Below are 24,656 nucleotides of genomic sequence, written 5' to 3' on the forward strand. Positions count from 1 at the left end.
TAAGCAAAATCGAATTAAAATTTATTATGTTCATAGTTTGGTTCAAAATGTCTTTTTGTTAATAATTTGGCCTAAAATGCTTAAATTATTATTTAATCGGGTCAATTCTCACTGTAAAACACCTGACATTTTGCACAAACCACTTAAATCCCCAAATAAGTGAAGAACCACATAGTTGAAAGGGAAGAAAGAAAAATGTCCATCAAAAATTTTAAAACCAATAAAAAAAGGATAACATAAAGAAAAATGTCCATGAATAATATAAAAAAGAAATCACTTTTTATAATATCAGTTTTTGTCTAAATAAAAATTAATGATGAGTTACTATGATTTTACATGTATGAAATATATTATTAGTTAAAAAGAGTACAATTATTCTATTTTAATCGATAAATCTACATTAAAAGGGGGGAAATTATTTTTTACATTTTTAGTTAAAGAAGTTTTCTGAATTTTTTTTTAAAATTTAAAAACAATATGTTTATTACAAAAAATCATTTTGACCTAGTTAGGAATAATGCGGATATTTTAAACCAAACTATTAACAACAAATATATTTTAGTAAACTACTAACATATGATATTTTTGTTAAATTTTACATAGTTTAATTACCCCTTTTCACATAAGCAATAAAATAAAATTGTTCAGCTTCAACTACATTTAATCATAGAAGAACTTACCTTATACACATACAACAATAGTAATATATTGAATATGAATAGAGACAGGAAAACTATATATTCATAAACTGTTCATCAGATTAATTTGAAAAAAGTCAAATTTTAACTTGTATGAATTACTCAAAGGCGTATGATATAATTAGTTATAATAAAAGACTAATCGTTCCACGTATAAATTATTATTTAAATCATCGTTTACACCGTTATTTAACATCGTAATGTGTGATGCGTACGGAGAATGATTGCCTCCGTAATATAACCAACTAAATTGTCTGTTTTAGAATAACTCGAAAAAGAAAAAAAAACATTTTTGAATTATCATGATAATTGATTTACATATAAACAGTTGCGGACATAATCAATGACTAACAACATTTTGTCGACATTTGACGTATAATCAAACTTGCCTTGTATGCCGACAAAAAATATTTTGAGTATAAAAGAGACATGTTTATTATATATCCATACACTGTTCATCAGGTCAATTTGAAGAAATATGTTTTTTAACTTGTATGAGTTACTCTAAAGCGTGTGATTTAACCAATTATAATAAAAAGTTAATTGTTTCATGTATATATATTTGTCTGACATAGTAATGTGTGTTGTGTACCGAGAATGGTTAGTCAACTTACTATAACCGACTAAATTGTACATTTTAGAGTAATTTGAAAAGAAAAAAAAAACTTTTTAAAAATTAACTTGATGATTAATTAACATATAAAAAATTGTTGACACAATCAATGACTAAATTTTTTTTGTCGGTACTTGACATATAGAATTGAATTTACCTTGAATACCGACGATAATTATTTTGAATTTAAAAGATACACGCTCATAATTTTACTTCAAAAATTAAACTCTTTCCTCAACTCTCAACAATGATCATTCTCCTCCCCATTTCACATTTGACTTTTTAAAATGTCTATTTTAACCTCTATATCAATATTTACCTAACTTATTTTTATTTTACAAAAAATATATTTTGCCTTTTTAATATGATGATATATTTTGTTTTGTTTTCTAATATATGCATTATATTCACGTACATACCTAAGTCTCATTTACAAAATAAAAAATAGTATCAAACATAAACTCCCAAAACACTATCTATTTATATTATGAATTTTAATTTTATTTTCATTAATAACTTTCGAAGTATATATAAAAGTTTAATTACATAATAAAGAATAAAAGATCAGGGACGAAGCCAAAGGGAGACAAAATTGTTTAATTGAATCTTCTTGCAATGAAATAAGATTTGAGCAAATATAGTTTAAAAAAAAGAACTTTTTGGTTATGTATAAATTGTTAAAACTGCTTTTAATATAAAGAAAGATGTCATTATTAATTATTATAGTGATAAAAGGGTACAATATATACTTTTAACACACAAGTTTAATCTTAAATATGTTTTCTTTTTAATCTTGTGTGAATTTAAGGCTCTTTAGTCCTCACTAACAAAATGTAACTTATATATATATATATATATATATATATATATATATATGATGAACGTTATATCAAAATAAAAAATCATAAAAATAGGTAGATTATGTGATAAATTTATAAAATGGTTGTTCTATTTTTTTTTTAATTTTAATGGATTTAAATCATACTTCTTATAATAAGGTATACCACAACAAAAATTATAGGTAAACTAGAAAATAATCAACATATATAATTAAAGAAAAAGTAATAAAAGTAGACATTATAATTTATGTATGTAGAATAAGAGGGAAAGATAAATAAAATTTCAATGTTGATGGAAAAGATTGTAACGATCCGAACCGTCGTTAATTAGGAAAAACAAAAACTTCGGGAAATTACTAGGCCACTGTCCCGCCAGGGCGGGCCAAATGCCGCTAGGGTGGCGGCGCCACGGCGGGGTAAGCTGTAGCCAGAGCGGGATAGGCGAGATAGAATGTAAATAACACGAAATTCTATTTTCTTCTTCTTCCTAAAACACCTAATTTAGACTCAAATCACCTCAGAAACCCTCCAAAAATTGCCTTAAGCATGGGAAAGAAGGAGAAGGAGATTTATAGCGTGAGGAGATCGATAGATTGCGGATTTGTGGTCAAGATCACCGTCCCATCGTCCGAAAACCAGAGATTCATCTATAATCCTCTGCGAATGCTTGGCGCCCAAGTAGGGTAGGATTATTAATTGAGTAGTTATAACTATATGTTCGTTGCGTAGTATAACGCAACATGTTAGTAGAATTCATGCACCAAATTAAGGGATGATTATGTTTGTGATTCTAGCAGTTGTGTAGGATGTGTATCATTAAGAAAAACAAAAAAAAAACTCGCCCTAGGGTTAGGGTTAGGTGATGGTTGTGATTTCATGATTGTGTGATATATGTTTGTTATGGCTTAATTATGACGCATATGTGTATGCGAATATTGCATCATTGATCACACTAATTGTAAAGGAGGATAGATGAACTTTTGTATACCATGAATCATGACTTGATTGTATGATGTTGGGAATATACTTGTGATTTTGATTGTGGCTTGTTGAATGGATCGGGTGTTGCGTTCCGACACACTAACTTGGATCGGTTGCCATGTTCCGTCATAAATATGAGATCGGTTGCCACGTTTCGACATAAATATTGAATCGGGTATCATATACCAGTACACTAACAGTTTGGGTTTGGGTTCCGTTAGAGGACCATTGACTTGTGATATGTGTGTATTGTTGGGATTGTAAAATGATACATTGTTCCTGACTTGATACATTTTATGGTAACCTATATATGATTACTTCGTTATGTTGAGTAAACCGGGTATGTGTCTTGTTTGTTGAATGATTTCGAAAGAGTTAAGCTCAAATTGGGATGTGATGCGGTAAGTAAGGGCCAACGGTCCAAGAGTTGCTATTGTATAGGTAGAAGGTTGGTTGTATTATTATTGTTGAGAAAAGTTGATAAGTGAGGGTAGTGTGTGGAGATAAATACATAGGCATATCTTATACCTTGGGAAAGAGATTCGTGGTGAATCATTAGGAAGCTTGGACGTAGTGTGCCATGTGGTCAAGGGATGAGTTGTGACTTGGAAAAAGCAAGGGTATGTCGAGAGCAGTAGTCGAAATATGGGTAGTGGTATGTGTGGACTCTTTTATAAGTTAGAATGTTTAAGCTATGATCAAGAATCTAGTAAGTAGGTTGACGCGAGACGAAAGTTAGTAGCAAGGGTACTAGTGTAGTTCTGAGGTATCAGAAAAAAAGATAAAGTTGGAGAAACGATGGGTGTTATGGCATGTTTTCACTAGTTGGTTTCCTGTATTATGCGGTCGGCGTCGAGTTGACCGATGATGCATATCAGTACGTGTGGTTTTGTACTGATACTACTCTTGCTATGCTTTTTTGGCATAGTCTGGATGCAGGGTCAGTGATGCTTCATTAGGATAAGACGAAGAGATCTCCAACATCTTCTATTTATCTTTCCGCACGGTGGGAGCTGTGTCCTTGTTATTGTGTTTGTGTATTGTAAACTTAGAAGCTCTTGTGCCTGTTTAAACTAGATCCCTGGGGTGTTAATTACTTTACAAGACTTGACTCGAGTCGTGTAATATCTTTATTATAAAATCTTTTGGGAATTTTCTTTTATTTCAGTTTTTCTTTAATCTTTCACATGTTTTAAATCGCTGGAAATCGAGGGTTCTCCTACTTAGGTGTTAGAGTATGTGCCCGCACGGCCCGGTGGGATTGGGTCATGACAAGTTGGTATAAGAGCCCAGATTATCGATCTCCCCGTACAAGAGAAAAATATGGAATAGACTCATGCAGATTGGTGTGTTGACGTCCACATCTAATCTTTAGGAAGCTTTGAAGCATTCTAGAAAGTCGTTTCGTTTCTTTTCTCCTTTCGTCCGAGTTGTCGCTTGTGATATGAGTTGAGTCCAGTTGGTATCTCCCGATTTCAATTGGTATCTCAACAAAGTGAGCTAGACGTCGTAGTTACGACTGAAGGAGCATGAGCAAGGTAAATTGGATCTGAGAAATGTTTCTTTCAGGCCAATCCATTGAAAGAAGGAGGGGGGGGGGGGAGGGGGAGGGAGAGACTTCAGTGACTTATAGTGGAGAAATGTTTCTCTCTAATAACTCAATTGAAAATTGATGTGTTAGAGAGTCACATAGTTGTGTCCTTTTATAGCTGAGAAGAGCCTTTTTAAAAACGATCAAAATTATGCGTGATCTTTGAATAGATCTTTTATAATTAAAAACAAATTTCATTTTTAGTTGACTCAAACAAGTGTGTTTATGATATTGAGGGTGTACATTGTCCATATTTAATGTTAAAATGTATTAATATCTTTTCCCCCTTTTAATTATTACTTCTACTTAATTAATAAGAAAAGAAAATCAATCTTTCAAGTAAATTACAATTACAACTACTACTGTTTTAGTTTGACCGAACAAATTGTTGCCTTGCAAGTTGTGCAACTAAAACAAGGCATATTGCAAAAGAGAGAAAAAGAAGCCAAACTTCTTCTTAGGAAACATGTCTAAATATTTATTATTATTTTCTCTTTTTAGATGTCATTTATTGTACTCCAAATGAAGACAATTTGTAATGTAACTTCTTCACTAGACTACTATTTGTAGTAAAAATTAAAACGTTTTTCCTTGTCGATTCTCACTTAATCCCCAAACAAGTGAACAACCACGGAATTGAAAGGATGGAAAGAAAAATGTCCCTGAATAATTATAAAAGCAATGGAAAAGGATAACAAATAATTTTACCCTATGCAAAATTGAATAAATACTTTATTATGTTCACAGTTTAGTTCAAAAATGTCTTTTTTGTTAATAATTTGGCCTGAAATGCTCATATTATTATTTAGTTGGGTCAATTCTAACCGTAGAACACTTGACAATTTACACAACCCACTTAAATCCCCAAACAAGCGAACAACCACATAGTCGAAAGGGAGGAAAGAAAAATGTCTATGAATAATTTTAAAAGCAATGGAAAAGGATAACAAATAATTTTACGCTAAGTAAAATCGAATAAATACTTTATTATGTTTATAGTTTACTTCAAAAATGTCTTTTTTGTTAATAATTTGACCTAAAATGCTTATATTTTTATTTAATTGGGTCAAATCCCACTTTAGAACACTTGACAATTTACACAAACCATTTAAATCCCCAAACAAGTGAACAACCACATAGTCGAAAGGGAGGAAAGAAAAATTTCTATGAATAATTGTAAAAGCAATGGAAAAGGATAACAAATAATTTTACACTAAGCAAAATCGAATAAATACTTTATTATGTTTATAGTTTACTTCAAAATTGTCATTTTTGTTAATAATTTGGCCTAAAATGCTTATATTATTATTATTTAATTGGATCAAATCTCACTTTAGAACACTTGACAATTTACACAAACCACTTAAATCCCCAAATAAGTGAACAACCACATAGTTGAAAGGGAGGAAAGAAAAAATGACCACGAATAATTTTAAAAGCAATGGAAAAGAATAACAAATAATTTTACCTAAGCAAAATCGAATTAAAATTTATTATGTTCATAGTTTGGTTCAAAATGTCTTTTTGTTAATAATTTGGCCTAAAATGTTTATATTATTATTTAATCAGGTCAATTCTCACTGTAGAACACTTGACACTTTGCACAAACCACTTAAATCCCCAAACAAGTGAAAAACCATGGAATTGAAAGGGAGGAAATAAAAATGTCTATGAATAATTGTAAAAGCAATGTAAAAGGATAACAAATAATTTTACACTAGGCGAAATCGAATCAAAATTTATTATGTTCATAGTTTGGTTCAAAATGTCCTTTTGTTAATAATTTTGCCTAAAATGCTTATATTATTATTTAATTAGGTCAATTCTCACCGTAGAACACTTGACACTTTGCACAAACAACTTAAATTCCCAAACAGGTGAACAACCATAGAGCTGAAGGGGAGGAAAGAAAAATGTCCATGAATAATTTTAAAAGCAATGAAAAAGGATAGCAAATAATTTTACACTAAGCAAAATCGAATAAAATTTTATTTTGTTCATAGTTTGGTTCAAAAATGAGTTTTCTTTTTGTTAAGAATTTGGCCTAAATTGATCATATTAATATTTAATTTGGTCAATTCTCACCGTAGAACACTTGACACTTTGCACAAACCACTTAAATCACCAAACAAGTGAACAATCATAGAGTTGAAAGGAAGGAAAGAAAATAACCATGAATAATTTTAAAAGCAATGGAAAAGGATAACAAATAATTTTACACTAAGTCAAATCGAATTAAAATTTATTTTGTTCATAATTTGGTTCAAAAATGTCTTTTTTTAATAATTTGGCCTAAAATGCTTAAATTATTATTTAATTAGGTCAATTCTCACTATAGAACACTTCATACTTTGCACAAACCACTTAAATCCCCAAACAAGTGAACAACCACATAGTTGAAAGGGAGGAAAGAAAAATGTCTATGAATAAGTTTAAAAGCAATGGAAAAGGAGAACAAATAATTTTACACTAAGCAAAATCGAATTAAAATTTATTATGTTCATAGTTTGGTTCAAAATGTCTTTTTGTTAATAATTTGGCCTAAAATGCTTAAATTATTATTTAATCGGGTCAATTCTCACTGTAAAACACCTAACACTTTGCACAAACCACTTAAATCCCCAAATAAGTGAAAAACCACATAGTTGAAAGGGAAGAAAGAAAAATGTCCATCAAAAATTTTAAAAGCAATAAAAAAAGGATAACAAAAAGAAAAATGTCCATGAATAATATAAAAAAGAAATCACTTTTTATAATATCAGTTTTTGTCTAAATAAAAATTAATGATGAGTTACTATGATTTTACATGTATGAAATATATTATTAGTTAAGAAAAGTACAATTATTCTATTTTAATCGATAAATCTACATTAAAAGGGAGAAAATTATTTTCTACATTTTTATAGTTAAAGAAGTTTTTTGAACAATTTTTTAAAATTTAAAAACAATATGTTTATTACAAAAAATCATTTTGACCTAGTTAGTAATAATGCAGATATTTTAAACCAAACTATTGACAATAAATATATTTTATTAAATTTCTAACATATGATATTTTTGTTAAATTTTACATAGTTTAAAAATATTTTTTTTAATCCCTTTTCACATAAGCAATAAAATAAAAATGTCCCACTTCAACTACATTTAAACATAGAAGAACTTATCTTATACACATACAACAATAGTAATATATTGAATTTGAAATGAAACAAATTATCTATTTATTCTAATCTGTTCATTAGGTTAATTTGAAAAAAGTCAATTTTCTAACTTAAATGAGTTACTTAAAAGCGTATGATTTAATTAGTTATAATAAAAGACTAATCGTTCAACGTATACATCATTATTTATATCATTATTTACACCGTTATTTAACATCGTAATGTGTGATGCGTATGGAGAATGATTGCCTCCGTACTATAACCGACTAAATTGTCCATTTTAGAATAACTCGAAAAAAGTTTTAAAAAAATAAAACTTTTTTGAATTATCATGATGATTGATTTACATATAAACAGTTGCAAACATAATCAATGACTAACAACATTTTGTCGACATTTGACGTATAGAATCAAACTTGCCTTGTATACCGACAAAAAATATTTTGAGTATAAAAGAGACATGTTTATTATATATCCATAAACTGTTCATCAGGTCAATTTGAAGAAAGATACTTCTTAACCTGTATGAGTTACTCTAAAGCGTGTGATTTAACCAATTATAATAAGAGGTTAACGGTTTCACTTATACATATTTGTCTGACATAGTAATGTATGTTGCGTACAAAGAATGGTTGGTCGTCTTACTATAACCGACTAAATTGTACATTTTAGAGTAACTCGAATTTTTTTTTAAAAATAACTTTTTAAAAATGAACTTGATGATTGATTCGCATATAAAAAAATGGGATAATTGTACATAATGGCAAACTTTTAATGTAAAATAAATACAGTAGCTACCGTTTCATTTATTTCCTTTAAGGAGCAAAGTTTCCGTCAGTTTGCTATTTAATGGCCCCACCAAATTGTATAAGTAAAAAAAAAAATTCACGTTATTCTCTTCCTTTTATTACAAGGATCTGAAATGACTCCATCGCAGCTCTCTGACCCCAAGACACAAAGCGGCTCTACCAATTCACCAATTCACCAATTGACATATGCATAGTCTCAAAATCAGCAATACCATCATTACAAATTGATGTAACCATATCATTCTCCTGATTTGAACTTTCACGCAGTTCAGTGATATTGCTACTATTATCCATTTTGCTTATACAAATTGGATACTTGTTGAAGTCATCTGCAGACTTTTTAAGCATGATATACACTCTAACACCCATGTCATTGTGAATCAACATTGGCGTTTTGCTTTCTTTAACCCTATACTCAAGTTTCAGCTTAATCAAATTTGTATCAACACCGAGTTGCATTGCAATAACATTATACAACTCCCTATACGATGAACTTTCTTTAAAAATCACCCCCTCAATTGTATAATCAACGTAACAATTGTCATTGTCCCATCTACCGGAATGCATAACCAAAATAGCTAATGAAGCCATTTTTCAAAATTTCTGTATAAAAAAAAAGTTATATATACATATACATTTATACTATTAAGAATTTCAACAACAAACATAATGTATATTTATACAAATTCTAGCAACTTCAGTTATTCACATATATACATATTCCAATTACATACTCATATAAACGTTTATATACACATTCAGCATATACATTTATATATAAACAATTATATACACAAATTATAACTTTATACACAATTATATAATTTCATACAAGTGCAGTGTTATGATGAAGATAACTGTATAAAACATACACATAATAGTTTCATATATGTATTATACATATCTTACTGAATCATATCTGAAAACCTATACGTATAAACTCTAAGCAAATATACAAATTCGAACACAAATATTACTGTGAAATAAGCGAATCTCCGATCACAAATTCAAAATAATCAACAAGTTCATCCAGAAAATTTCCAGATCACAAATTATTGTAGATTGTTAAACTCTATTTCGAACAAAATATACACCTCTCAATATACATTCAACTTAAATTGATGATAGTTAAAAAGGAAATCTGATTTTGAATACATGTTGAACACCATCTTCGACCTAAAAAAGCAAAATCAGAGTATGTTTTCGTCATGAAATTACCTCCTATTGCTATCTCTACAGTCCAATGATCTCGATTGTTTGTGTAGTACCGTCAATTGCTTGATCAATTTTCTGAATTGAGTTACAATGGAGTTCTTACTGTTGAAGACGACGAAGAAGGAAGGGAATTCGAATGGAACAGAACGTGCGTGACTTCAGTGATTTTTTTCCTTTTTTTTCTAACCGAAATTAACACCCTTTTCTTTTTTAAACTATCAAAATGTATAAAAAAATTAAAAATTGACAAGCGAATATACAGAAAGAAAAGTTTATAGCAAACTATAATTTTGCTACGGACTGCAATTTTACCAAGTTTGCTATAGCATACAATTAGCAATTTTTTATTTGCTATATGTAAAATTTTCTCTAAAAAAATTGCTGACACAATCTATGACTAAAATTTTTTCGTCGGCTCTTGACATAGATTTGAATTTACCTTGTATACCGGCAATAATTATTTTAAATTTAAAGGATACATGATCGTAATTTTACTTTAAAAAATAAACTCTTTCCTCAACTCTCAACTATGATCATTCTCCTTTCCATTTCTCATTTGACTTTTTAAAATGTCTATTTTAACCTTTATATCAATATTTACCACACTTATTTTTATTTGTTTAAAAAAATATTTTTGCCTTTTTAATATGATTATATAATTTTTTTCTTTTCTAATATATGCATTATACTTACCTATATACCTAAGTCTCGTTTACAAAATAAAAAATAGTATCGAACATAAACTCCCAAACACTATCTATTTATATTATGAATTTTAATTTTTGTTTTCATTAATAACAATCGAAGTATATATAAAAGCTTATTTACATAAAAAAGAATAAAAGATTAGGGACGAAGCCAAAGGAAGACAAAATTGTTCAATTGAATCTTCTTGCAATGAAATAAAATTTGATGAAATGTAGTAAAAAAAAAATGAACTTTTTAGTTATGTATAAATTGTTAAAACTCCTTTTAATATAAAGAAAGATGTCATTATTGATTATTATAGTGATAAAAGGGTACACAGTATACTTTTAACTCACAAGTTTAATCTTAAATATGTTTTTTTTAATCTTGTGTGAATTTAAGGCTCCTTAGTAACAAAATGTAACTTATATATATATATATATGATGAACGTTATATCAAAATAAAATCATAAAAAAACGTAGATTACGTGATAAATTTATAAAATGGTTGTTCTATTTTTAATTTTAATGGATTTAAATTATACTTCTTATAATAAGGTAAACCACAACAAAAAATATAGGTAAACGAGAAAATAATTAAAGAAAAAGTACTCAAAGTAGACATTATAATTTATATATGTAGAATAAGAGGGAAAGATTAATAAATTTTCAATGTTGATGGAGAAGTTTGACTTTTAATATAATTCTGGGAGGTATAAATTATGTAAAATTAAATAAAAATATCTTACCTTAATAATTTGGTTTTAAGATATCCCTTTCATTAATAATTAATCAAAAAATATTCCTATCACTAAAATTTGGATCCAAAAATATTTCTATTATTATTATTATTATTAAATGAGTCAAAATATTGTTTCTTTTTAAATAACTCTTTAATTAAAAATAAAATAATCCCACTATTTCATTCACAATCCATATTGGTTCAATAAGGATTTGATCCTTGAGAGATGTGCTAGGTAGGTATATAGAGTTCTTTTCCAAGTTAACGTAAAATCAGAAACCTAGGAAAAGCCATTATAAGGTCTGTAGCATCATATCTTAGAAAAAGTGATTAATAATTGTACTTTTTTCTGTCATTTTATTTGTTTAATACTTTCTCCGTTCTATATTATTTGATCACTATATATCCATAAATTAATTTGAAAAAAAAACTTTTTAAATTTTGTTTGAGTTAGTGGTAGGCATGATATGATATATACCAAATTATCATACTATTTCAAATTTCTGATACCATAATTTTGATATTATTATATTTAATATAGTATATGATATATCGTTTAATAATTTTTTTAACTTAAAAAGCATACAAAAATACCAAATATCATATCTAAGTATATGTATAGTTACATAAATAATCACTCTTTCCTCAACTTTGAACATCGATCGTTTCTCCTCTGCATGTCTCATTTGACTTTAATAATGGAACTCTTTCCTCCATTTTATTTTATTTTTAATATTAATGAATTTAAATTATATTTTATTAATAAAGTATACCACAATTATAGTTTGATCACCTTACTATATTAAGATGGCATTAATTTTTTTTTCTATATTATCCAGACAGTTAATTCTTTTTTAAAGTGTTCACATTTGTTTGTAAATTTTTTAAAAAAATTTCAAGAAGTTAAGTAAAATTATCTTCTTGTTTATGATTTATTAAGGAAAAATTACGTGTATAAATAAACATATATTAGTTAATTAGTCAACATAGTTATAGTTTGCCTTAATTACAATTCACGACCTACTTTTATCTATAATTACGCAGTTCAGCTAATTAGTTTTGTATAATTCAGAATTTGTATAATATAATTTGTATAACTTTTGTATAATTCAGAATTCGTATAATATAATTTGTATAACTATTTACACTTCTGATGTTTGTAATTGTATAAACTTGTTATTTCGAGTTTATACAAAAATAACTGAATTATACAAATGTACCCGTGAATTATACAAATCCGCGAATTATACAAACAAGACAACTTAAACTGTAGTTATAGTCTGTAAATATGCAAACTATAGTTATGAAGCATAATTATGTTTATTACAATGGCTATTTGCGAAAGTTCCACCATTATTAATATGCATTCAAAAAAGAAAGTGATCAACTAATATGGGACGAAGTGAGTACATTAAAGATAATTATTTAATTTTATTTATTTTGTTTGAAAAATAAAAAATAATTTATCTATTTTATTCTTGCTATTAAATACTATTTATTTTTAAATATTTAGATGACTTATAATTAATATATGAGTGATATAGTAAAAATTACTCTTCTATTTATTATTGAGAGATGTATTGAAAACATACACAAATTATTAATTTCATCTTTAAATTATTAACATCCAAAAAAAATATTTAACAATTTAACTAGTAAAACTTAGATACATCCTCGATATGTTACATACTCCCTCTGTCCCTTTTTAGTTGTCCACTTTAGAAATGACACACAGATTAAGACAACAATGATTAGCACAGTGAAGTTACAATTTTACCCTTATGACAACTTTTCACTTCAAAATTACAACTACTTATTTGAATTCAAGTGAAATAAATTGGAGGGAAACAACATACACTTTTACAATTTTCAAGAAGTGTAAATAAGGGTATAATAGGAAAAAATTTGTTGTCCTTTCTTGATTTGTCAAAATGGACAACTAAATAGGAACAACTAAAAAAGAAAATATGGACAAGTAAATAGGGACGGAGGGAGTATGTTATAGTAGTACTTCTCATCTTTATAAGAGGTGTGTCTGAAAAATAGATGGAGGGAGTCACGGAATTCCAAAACCTTACTTTTAAAGAATGTTCTCTTTGTAAATCCCCACTACACACGAAAACCAAGAAATAAAACAAATATTGAACCGTTCCCTTTTTCACTTTTCCCTCTAAAAAACTAAACTCATTTTCAACAAACCTAAAAAACCACAACGGAGATCAATGAGACAGCGGAATCATGGCGACGGCGACGGCAAGCAACAGTCCTCGGTACCGCCGGATGATCTCCGTTGCAAAAGATCAGATGGTAAGCAATGGAGATGCAAAGGTTTTAAGGTCGAAGGTAAATCCATGTGTGAGCAGCATTTACACAGGAGAAAGATATCATCCGCTAGTGTTAAGTCACGTGACGCAAGTGTTTCTGTCGTCAAGAGGACGGAAAGGAGAGGGGAGGAACCGGAGAAGAAACGGCGAAGAAGATACGTTGCGAGGAGCGACACGAGTGATTCTGGTGAGAAGGCTGATGATTTAAGTGAACCAGAAGACGATAAGCCTGTGAGGAAACCTCGTTTTCCTGGGACGAAAATCAGGAGAAAGGGAGAGGGTAGGAAGGAGGATGAGACTGTTAGTTTAGGTGATCCAATGAAAGTAGTAGGGGGTGAGGGTGACAAGAAGAAATATATGAACAATGAAGGGTTTCGGGTAAAGAAAAAGCGTGGCAATGAGGAGAAAGCTTGTTCTAATTTTATCAAATCTTCTGATAAGTGTGCCAGGACTGAATCTTCTTCGAAGGGGAAGGATAAAATGAAAGGAATAAAAATGATTTCACCAGAGGATGAAGAACATGGGAATGGTGAGAGGAGGGTTAGTAGAGTGGTGAAGAAAGGGGTTGGATGTGATTTTAAGAAATCAAGGTTAAATGGGAAGAGTATTCAAAGTGATGAGGAGAATGATGGTGGTAATGTTTATGATTCAAGGAGGAAACATTCAGCCAAATCGCCGGAACCTATTGCAAAAGGTGTTGAAAATGAGTCTTTACTTAAGAGAAGCGATAGGAAATTACCAGAGAAGAAAAAAGTGAAAGTTGCTTTGGAAAAGCAGAATGATAATGACCAAAATGATTGCACAAATCCAAAGGACAAGAAGAATGGTGAAGTAACTAACAAGAAGGCTGCCCCAAGGAGAAGGCATTTCAGTACTGATGTTAGTTCATTTGCTCTACTCCAGATATTTAATTTTTCTGTTGTAGGCTGTAATTACTGAGCGTAACCTGACATCATTTTACTAAGCAGGACCCATATGATGATTGCCAGATGTGCCATCAGTGCATGAAAAGTGATCGAAAGGTTGCTAGGTGTGGAAAAAGATGCGGTAAACGCTATTGTAGCCCATGTATTGAAAGATGGTAATAGTTTTGTTGGTTTTACCTTTTGAGGGTCTCTCACTATTCTTGGCTACTGCAATCTGTTCTTTTTAAAGTCAAAGAAGCTTCTTTTTGGTGTCATCTCATATTTCACTTGAACAACATACTTGTAGATTGATATAACAGGAGAAATGTGTTCCTTTTTAATGGCTTATGTTCCGTATTTCTTACTAGTGCGTGTTTGAGCTTTGGTTTGGTGGGTTACATGGAATAAGAATACCTGATAATAACACACGTTTCAAAGGTGCAAGTTACACATGGAAGATTACAACATTTTACCTTACTCTGTGTTTCTAATGATTAGACAGATCAATTTTTTGGTGATATGAGTCTTCTGCTGTCATTAAGTTGGTGTTATTCTGGGTTTTAGATGCACTTCCTTCTAAGTAGTGCTATTGTTTATGCACAACATAACCATATTAATATCCATGCCACATTAGCATTGTGGTGTGGGATGCAGGGTTTAATATGTCACTTTATCTTTTACAAGGCTACACGTCTCAGATGTTTGGTAAAGCACAGGGCTATACCTAGTGGAGGTTGATCCACAAATAACGAATATATTTCCCAGCTGAATGACCAAACTGGCCAGATAATCAGCTGTTCCATTTACCGGATATTTTAGTGTTTACTGAGGGGGGATGCATGTGGAGAAATGCTTAGTAGAATGCCAATTAATTATCTTTTCACCTATGGTGCTATTGGAGTTATCTATTCTTGAATCCACCTCCTACTGACTAGCTTGAAAGATGGATTAGACTTGTTAGCAGCTGCTATTTCAAATGTTTTCTCATCTCCCTGCCATTGAGTACATTATGAATTTATTTATTTAAATTAGGTAAAGCTAGTCAGGGGCCTCTTTTAGTTTGAAACTGTAATTAATAACAAAAGAAGTACTGCTGAACAAGCCCCCATCTGAATGTAGAATCTGTTAGCTAATCTAGTAGCAAACCGGCCCACACACATATGTTTATTCTATTGGTTAATGATCTATCTGCAAACATATTTCTTTCGAACACGAATGTAGGTACCCTCATCTGTCAGAGGAAGCAATTGCTGAGGAATGCCCCGTTTGTCGTGGGAACTGCAATTGCAAAGATTGTTTACGCAAAACCATTATTCCTAAGGTTAGATTTTGCCACATATATATTACTACATTCCACTTTCTGCTACACACCTCAGGCTTGTGAAGTGTGATTGCGGAATGCTGATGCATTATCTTCTCCTTATATTACAGGAACAAAAATATTTAGGAATACCACAGGAAAACAACAAAAAAATTAATTGCTTGAAGTATCTTGTGGATGCACTTTACCCATTTTTGAAAACATTTATCCATGATCAAACCATTGAAAAGGAGATGGAGGCATCAATTAAAGGTATTATGCATACCACTCTTTTTCCTGTACATAAATGGTCTCCTGGGGATATATGTGTACCCTTTTGTGACTTTTGCCTTCCATCTGCTGCTGTCTGTGCACAATGCCTTTGTTCTGAGGTATTATTTGCTCCTTCTTGGGCTGAACTTTGTACACAAGTTTTTTGCCATCATGCTTATTGTGGAAGCATTTGTAGCTTGAAGGAATATTAGGAGGCCAGACCAAAGTCCATTAGGCAGTAACTTGAATTTACTTTACTAAATCTTATCACCTTTCTAAGGAGTCTGATTTATTACCAAATAGTTGGGAAGCCTTTCAAATAGGGTGCAGTGTCTAACCAATGCAGGAGATACTTTTCTTCGTAATAACTACAATAGAATGCGACCTTACTTGGAAAGTTATTTCCTTCCATTTATATGTCTTAGTCAGCTTGATACAAAGCATAATACCTCTTTCCTTGAGGTCTTAAGCGTGGGTGGATTTAGTTACATGATGTAACTGTAGGTACGGAACTTCCTGTGATGTGTTGGTTTTAACTCGCTATTCTGCTGCTATTTTCTGGTGAATTTTCGTACTTTTCAAAGTAGTTACCCATTTATTCAGTTAAAGTGGTGGCTATGGTGCAGGTTTGACACTGACACAGTTAACAATACCAAAAGCTGTCCTTTATGAGGATGAGCGTGTTTATTGGTATGCCCCTTTCTTGACTTGCAGAATTTCTCCCTTTGTTCTGGTTGTCTTTCCCAGTGCCTTAATATGCTATCTTTCATGGCAGCAACAACTGCAATACCTCCATTGCTGATCTTCATAGAAATTGTTCAACTTGTTCTTATGATCTCTGTCTGACCTGCTGTCAGGAAATTCGAGAAGGTTGTTTTCTAGAAGGTGAGATAGTGGTACTTGTTTAGTTTCATAATAGATGAAAACTTTACCTGCAAGGAGGAAATCTCGTGTCATGTTCACCTTGTAAAACTTCTAGTTTGATCAATTATGATGATTGTGCAGATGAAGATAAAAGGCTCCCTGAATGGAGATCAAAAGAAACGGGTGAAATACCTTGCCCACCAAAGGAAAGAGGTGGCTGTGGAAATAATCGCCTGGAGCTTAAGTGTCTCTTTGGTGAAAAGCAGGTTGAACAAATAATGAGGGATGTTGAAAACTTAGTCAAAGCAAATTCATTTGCCAGTGAGACCCTCTCTGTTGAAGAACAGTGTACCTGTAACTCTAAAAATAGAAGAAAAGCAGCTTCCAGATCAGATTCTGATGACAATTATTTGTTCTGCCCTTCAAGTGACATACAGGAAGGGCACCTGGAACACTTCCAGAAACATTGGAGAATGGGAGAACCTGTCATTGTAAGCAACGTTCTTGAATTAACATCTGGATTAAGCTGGGAGCCAATGGTGATGTGGCGTGCGTTCCGCAATATAGCAATCAAGGAGGGCTTATCAGATTTGGTGGTGACAGCAGTTGATTGTCTTGATTGGTGTGAGGTGCATCAACTTCGATGGTCCCTTCTCTTTTATTTATTGTCCTACTGGAAGTCGTTATCTTATGTTAGAACTAGTGCTTAATCTGCTAATCTACGAAACTTTAAGAGTTCAAGCAGGACATAACCAAAATGAGTAGTCTGGAATTACAGCATTATATTGTGCAAGTGCAGTTTTTTCTATGAGAGATAGTTTCTTGTCTGTGAGTAACCCAGTTACAATCATGTAATCCTTTTTGTTGTATACTTTTGAGGTCTTTGAAGAGTCTCATATATGCCATGCGTTATTGCTATGATGTGCAGTGCTGTCTGGCAGTAGGTGTCCTTTCATGATATTTAGAGAATACTATGTAGCTTTTAAATGTCGTAGCCTGGCTGTTGTCTGATCCAATTCAAGCCTGAAATTGATATGTATAAACTTGAGGTGAGATAATAGTTCATTATCAATGGATTGATCCATTATTAAAAGTTGTTACCTCTAAAGATTCATATGGTAAGAGCAGAAAGAGCATCTTATCAAATGTTTAAATACGGTTTGCTAGCCTTTTATTGCCTACCAGTAATATCAAAATTTAAGTATCTAACATTTTGGGATGTCCCAAATTGAGAGTTAATGCATCAAATGGGAGGGAGGGAGATGTTCGTTGGAGAGACTGGAAACTATACCACTGCATGGTCTACCTATAAAAAGATTATCAGAGAATTTATGCTAGGCTCACTTGAAATATGATATTGTTGGTTCAGGGGGTTCATGATACTTGGTTGACGGAATCACCATGGCTCTAATCTAGCTGATTAAAATGTGTCTTCAGTCAATGCTGAAATAAACTTCTCTTTTATCTTTATGTCTTTCAGGTGGATATAAATATTCGTCAATTTTTTACGGGTTATCTTGAAGGTCGAGCACACTCAGATTCATGGCCCGAAATGCTTAAGCTTAAGGACTGGCCCCCATCTACAGAATTCGAGAAGCGGTTGCCACGCCATGGAGCAGAATTCATTAGAGCCTTGCCGTACAAAGAATACACACATCCGCTTTCTGGTATTCTTAATGTTGCTTCCAAACTTCCAAATGGTATACTGAAGCCAGATTTGGGTCCAAAAACATATATAGCATATGGATTTGCTGAAGAACTTGGACATGGAGATTCCGTTACAAAGCTTCATTGTGATATGTCTGATGCGGTATGCATTATTAGTTGAATAGTTGGTTTCCAGCGCATTAATTACCCTTGGGTCTTGACCTTTGATGCCATTTATTACCCTTGGGATTTCCTTTTCCTAAACATGGTGGTATTTGTTTGTGAATTCCGAAGAACTTAAAAATACCTTTTTAATATAATTTCACACCATTTTCCAATATTAGTTAAATTGTAAAAATTAACTTGCTATTTTCTTGATGTTGCAGGTGAATGTTTTAATGCATACTGCTGATGTTACTATTCCTGAGTGGCAGCTTTCAAAAATTGATAAGCTGAAGAAAAAGAAAGCTTCTGATTCAGATGATCAAAAAGAATTACATATTACTGATACAGGCGATCATCTAGTTCTTAAGAGTGATTTTGCATCTGCAAAACAAGAAAAAGCAAGTGATGTTTTTTCCTCTGACCGGAATGTGCAATTGGAGGGCAGTTTATCTTCTGATCAGGTGGTTGATCTTGAAAACAAGTTTGATGGACCAGAGGAAGAAAATGGTGGTGCAGTCTGGGATATCTTTAGGAGACAGGATGTTCCCAAGCTCGAGGATTATCTTAAAGAGCACCACAAGGAATTCAAGCATACGCTTGGTTCTCCGGTGGACCAGGTGCATATCCCTCATTAATGTGAAGAATATGCATAAGTGTGAAAAAAAGAATATATTCCTTCAATCCATAATGTGTCCTACTTTGAGCTGCACTATTATTTAGAGTAAATAATTTGAATTAATATTTATTGATAGTTTTGTAGAGAAATGTGAAATAGGAGTTTGTAATGTAAAAAGTGGATAGATAATTGTAAGATGCCTTGTCAATTTGATGGTATCGTTTAGTTGCATTTATTTGAATTGTTGGACAGAGAGAAGCTTATCATTTAAAGAAAGAGATGAAGTAGTATGGATTAAACCAAAAGAGCAAAATAGGTCACATGGGAACCCAACATGTGTTTTCGCTGCAACATGGGTATCGTCTATGGAACATGCTTCATACTGGTAATTGAAGCCCTTAGCAAGATGATGAATATAGCAGCAACAGGTGAGTATCTAAAAGGCAATGCAGCAATAAATAGGGAACAAGTACCGGTATCTCACCTGGTATGCAGATGATACACTTGTGAAGTGCCTTGTGGAGATGGAACCGACTTCAAATCTGAAGAGCTTATTGCCATTATTTAAAGTTGTCTTGAATCTGAGAATAAATAAAGAAATGTGATTGGTGGGAGATGTGAACAATTTGGAAGGACTAGCATAGGACAGAAAAAGAAAAAGTCTTCTTAATTTCCCTTGTACATGGTGAAGAACTTCAATATTGACTCAACTTTAGTTACTTATTTAGGATTGTCATTGGGGAGAGGCACAAGCAAAATACAACATGGAGTATAATGATTGCACCCAAGGGTGTGACCTAGTGGTCAATGAAGTGGATTGAGAATCATGAGTCTCAGGTTCAATTCCCAATAGAGACAACAACACTACGTGATTTCTTCCTATCTATTTGTTTTAGCCTTGGTGGACAAAGTTACTTGAGACTTGATGTTGGTGGGGGGTGGGGAGGACATGTATCTCGTGGAATTAGTCGAGGTCCATGCAAGCTTGTCTGGACACCACAATTATAATAAATAGATAAATATGCAGTGTTTTTCTTCTCCATCATATAAACAAATGAACATTCATCAAAAAACAGGAGACAAAGTACAATTATAGAGCTTAGGAGCATAAGTTCCATGGCAATGCACGTTGGCTGGTGATAGTTGTGCTATCTTGCTTACTTTGCTGTTCATTAACCTGTAAACTGCAGTATGTAGGTGCAAGAACTTTGCTGTCTATCAAATTCTTTTAACTGTTCTCTGGTCTATTTGTTGTCTTAAATAGCACACACGTTCTGATGCTGCCAAATTATTTAAGATTTTATCTAATTGAAATGTTAATAGTAAATGATTGTTGTTTTGCTAATTCAACTTTGTAGGTTGTTCACCCAATTCATGATCAAGTTTTCTACTTAACCACGTATCACAAGAAGAAAGTCAAGCAAGAGTTTGGTTAGTGTGATACCTATTTAGATGTCATTTATTTTGTGTTCACCTTAGTAACTTATTTTTATACTGTAGGCATTGAACCGTGGACGTTTGTGCAAAAACTTGGAGAAGCAGTTCTCATACCTGCTGGGTGTCCCCATCAAGTTAGAAATCTGAAGGTACAATAATCTTTTGTTACTTTTATGCCATATGCTTCTTAATCGTGAACCTAATTGTAGAAGTTGAGTTCACGTGTACCATATTGCTTGCTTCGCCAGCTGCCCCCAACCTGTTAAAAAGGTCCAGTCATGCACAAAGAAATAAGGGAAAATAAACCTGAGGCATAAGAAAAGATCGGAAAATTAATTTTTCTGTTCACTATAGGTTTGGTATGATAGATTTCGCTAGACAACTATATTGTGTTTATCCCCTCATCTTCATGCACGTCCGTGCTGCATGAACCTTAACCTGTCTGCTTATAATTCTGATCTCCTTTGAAATTTTAGAGTAGGAACCTTCTTTTATATGCAAAATGTCAAGGATGGAGCTTGCATACAGTCATCACATCTCTTGGTTCATAGCAAATGTTATGTACCTAGTAACAGCTACGGATATTGTTTCTTGTAGCTCATTTTTCTAGGCTACTTTTTGCTTGTGCAATCAAATTGCATTACATTACTTGAACTATCAAAAGGGCATATTACCATGATAGATCTCTTACAAAAACTTGTGAGTTACAACTCTGAACTGTTCCTTGCTATTTTCAACTAGAAGGTTGCGCAGGGAGTGCGATATGGTGAATTTTTTGTGATCTTGGGTATTACACACTAGAGGACATGTGAATAAATTTTTAAGTCTCCCTGCTTCATTCTACACCATGATTCTGTTTTCCCCTTCTATCTCATCTGTCTCTCTTTTTGGCATTAAAGTCTTGTATAAAGGTTGCTCTCGATTTTGTTTCACCTGAAAATGTGGGCGAGTGCATTCGCTTGACCGAGGAATTTCGTATTCTTCCCCAAAAGCACAGGGCTAAAGAGGACAAGTTGGAGGTGAGATCTATTTCTTGATTCTAGAGACATTGCTAAATACTTCTGTTTATGATCTTCAGTAACTCTTAAAATTTTGAGTTATGGACAAGAAACCTTGAGGAAATGATTGTTGATATGATACTCCTTCAATGGAGTCATGGCAGCTCAACAAGTGTTATTACAAATTCGAAAAAGAAGGGGAAATCTTTGGTGATATGTGCTTTCTTGTAAACTTGAATTCTGTACATACATGCGAAACAGGGAATTGCAAGCTGTTTTTTGATTTATTTCCATCTTTAAAAGAATGGATGGTCTCATGGGATTTGACACTTTAAATCCTGGACTCATTTGTGATCTTGTAATTTTCCGAGTTGTTTAAGGCTTTAAGCCCATGTTGGTCCTGTTTGTGAATGCATTAATCAGCTATGATAGGAATTTTGTTGGTACGGTTGAAATCCATGAGAAGCTCTGCCATCCCCACCTCTGCTCCTTCTCCTTTTCTTTTTGTATAGTTTGATTCACTAGAATATAGAATCACGTCTGGGGTATGATTTTGTAGAAGTGCTGTCTTATTCTATTAAAGTGGACTATGTGCCCTCTCCTATACTGCGATCGTATGACATCTCATAAACGAAGTTTGTTGCTGTTAGCTCCTCTTTTAACAACATTTTGTTTTACACACAAATTTAGAAAAGATTGTTTAATGCTTAAAATGATTTAAGGTAGCTTAAAATAGTGATAAGATCTTAGTGACTCTTCCTTCATTATGGCTAGGACAATGTGTAGGAGAAGAGGATGTGTCAATCATTTCCTCACTAGCCATAGTAGGTTTTATACACAAGCTAATCGATAATTTAGGTGTTATTGTAGGAATGTAACTATGTTTCTTTCTCGTTAGCTTCTCCTTGTGTCCAATTTGTCTTACATTGTTTTACTGAACATAAAAGATTTTGCAGACTGATTCTCTTTAGATGTGTAGTACTTGAGCTAATCAATCTATTAGTCTTAGTTGTATGGAAGAGGTTATGCGGCCTAGATGAGAATAGACTGAAATATAAATTAAGATAGTGGGTAGGACAATTTTTTGCTGTTTGCTGACCTGACCATAGAAGAACATTGTAAAGTGAAATTAGGCGGCAAATTGATCGAGAAGTAGCAAAACTGAAAAAAAAAAAAGGGGACGTGAAGTACAACTTATATCTTTTTATTTTGTCACTTATAATTCTTCCTTTTTGTTTATGAAGTTTGTTTCCGTATTGGCTACGGGAGTATAACTTTTCATTTTTGCTGTTTGTATTAGGTGAAGAAGATGGCTTTATATGCACTGGAGAAGGCTGTAGCTGATCTAAATGACCTTGAATGGTGAGTGGAATAATTCAGTTTCTTTCCTATGTTAGTTCAGTAATGCACAACTATTTAGCTACTTCTCTATGTTATTAGTTATTGTTGAGATTTGAACTTCTCTTTGTTCCCTCCTACACCATTACCATATCGAATCTTTGCACTAGTACAAATTCTTTAATATGCATGTTACTTTATAAATTCTGCAGTTATAGACTGTTATATGGCGAAATAGGAATCTCTTTTATTAGATTAGCATCTGCTAAGAAGTCCAAGTTGCATTTGCTTCTTGTCCTGAAAATTTTGAGCGTTCATCTCTTCTACTAAATATGATTGTTTTTCTCACTTCTAATAGAATTTATCCAAATTTGCTCAGTAATGACAGAGCCCAGGTGCAGCAACCACATTCAAGTAGTGAGCACGATCCTGTTCAAACTAAATAGGTGGTGGAGTAGTTCCATTATGTTGCTGTACTGTACATATGCTTGTGAACCACCTGACTATCTGGTAATCATGAAAAGAGGGCCGCAAATGACTCCTTTGTATCATCTAATCTCGACTGTCATCAGCCAAAACTTTGGATGTACATTAGCCCTGGTGCATCTTACAGCTCCAACTTAGAAGCCACTAAGAGACCTTGGGGATGTACAGTAATATGAAATGATTTTTGTTTCACAGGGTTAACGTCTTCTTTTGAAAACATTTGCGGACCTGATTTATTGGGTTTCCTTTTAAATTCATTGATGTTTTGCCTTAACCCTCTCATTTTGTACACAAAACAAACGTGCTACCAAACATGTCCGACCTCCCTCCTATTGTTAAGCTAATCCCCGTTGGCAATTGGGTGATTTCTGCTACTAGTTCACTGCTTGGACAAAGTATGCGTCTGTTCTCCTTTGTTTATGATATTGTTCAAACTCTTCTCTTTGATGCAAAATGTGATGGTAATCAATGTCTATGTTTTTCTTGTTCACTCATGGCAGACTAGATTTGCAACTAGTCATGTATGCCATTGCCCTATACTCGGCTATGATGAATGAGATACAACTCTTTGCTTCTTAGAACGCCATGAAATGAGTGAATCCTCGTGTAACACAATGTACATGGACAACAACCTGCCCAATTGATTGGCATCACAAATTTCCTTTAGCTGAAAATGTGTGCCACATGGTGGAAAAAGATAGTCTATTGAAATTATTGTTGAAATACGCATGCACTTTGCTCAATCATATTTTTTCAATCCAGTAGCATTGGTCAAGATTGAAAAGTAAGTAGTATCACATAACAGTAGCAGTAATAATAATACCCTGTTCAATAATTGTTGTCCAATATTGATTTGATACAGAGATTAAAAAATAATAAAATGATAGGGATATATTATATCAAAACAAATCATCTAAATTTAAAAAATAAATCCGTGGACTGATAATAGTGATGCAATCACCAATAC

At 32.3% G+C, this 24,656-nt stretch overlaps 2 protein-coding genes across 2 annotated transcripts in view; one reads left to right on the forward strand and one right to left on the reverse strand.

The window, feature by feature from the left end:
- Positions 1–24,656, reverse strand: part of LOC125821974 (zinc finger CCCH domain-containing protein 1-like) — a 325,811-nt gene that overhangs the window by 300,784 nt on the left and 371 nt on the right. The gene's annotated exons all lie outside the window — the stretch shown is intronic.
- On the forward strand, positions 13,526–23,735 carry LOC125821957 (lysine-specific demethylase JMJ25-like). Its single transcript, XM_049501313.1, has 14 exons — positions 13,526–14,539; positions 14,629–14,741; positions 15,787–15,886; positions 15,997–16,138; positions 16,765–16,828; positions 16,914–17,023; positions 17,144–17,631; positions 18,483–18,812; positions 19,036–19,431; positions 20,789–20,861; positions 20,931–21,016; positions 21,767–21,886; positions 23,166–23,227; positions 23,583–23,735. Exons 1-14 carry the CDS (start codon positions 13,559–13,561, stop codon positions 23,647–23,649), a joined length of 3,132 nt encoding a protein of 1,043 aa, XP_049357270.1. The 5' UTR covers positions 13,526–13,558; the 3' UTR covers positions 23,650–23,735.

The sequence above is a fragment of the Solanum verrucosum genome, unplaced genomic scaffold, assembly GCF_900185275.1.
Source record: "Solanum verrucosum unplaced genomic scaffold, falcon-dt-bn FXZP01000103.1, whole genome shotgun sequence".
Taxonomy (NCBI): Eukaryota; Viridiplantae; Streptophyta; class Magnoliopsida; order Solanales; family Solanaceae; genus Solanum; species Solanum verrucosum.

Excerpts from the sequence above, each read along its gene's own strand:
- LOC125821957 (XM_049501313.1), top strand. The coding sequence starts at position 13,559 with ATGAGACAGCGGAATCATGGCGACGGCGACGGCAAGCAACAGTCCTCG. Across the intron at positions 16,829-16,913 it reads GAGGATGAGCGTGTTTATTG|CAACAACTGCAATACCTCCA; the intron begins GTATGCCCCTTT and ends CTTTCATGGCAG. Across the intron at positions 19,432-20,788 it reads TTGGTTCTCCGGTGGACCAG|GTTGTTCACCCAATTCATGA; the intron begins GTGCATATCCCT and ends TCAACTTTGTAG.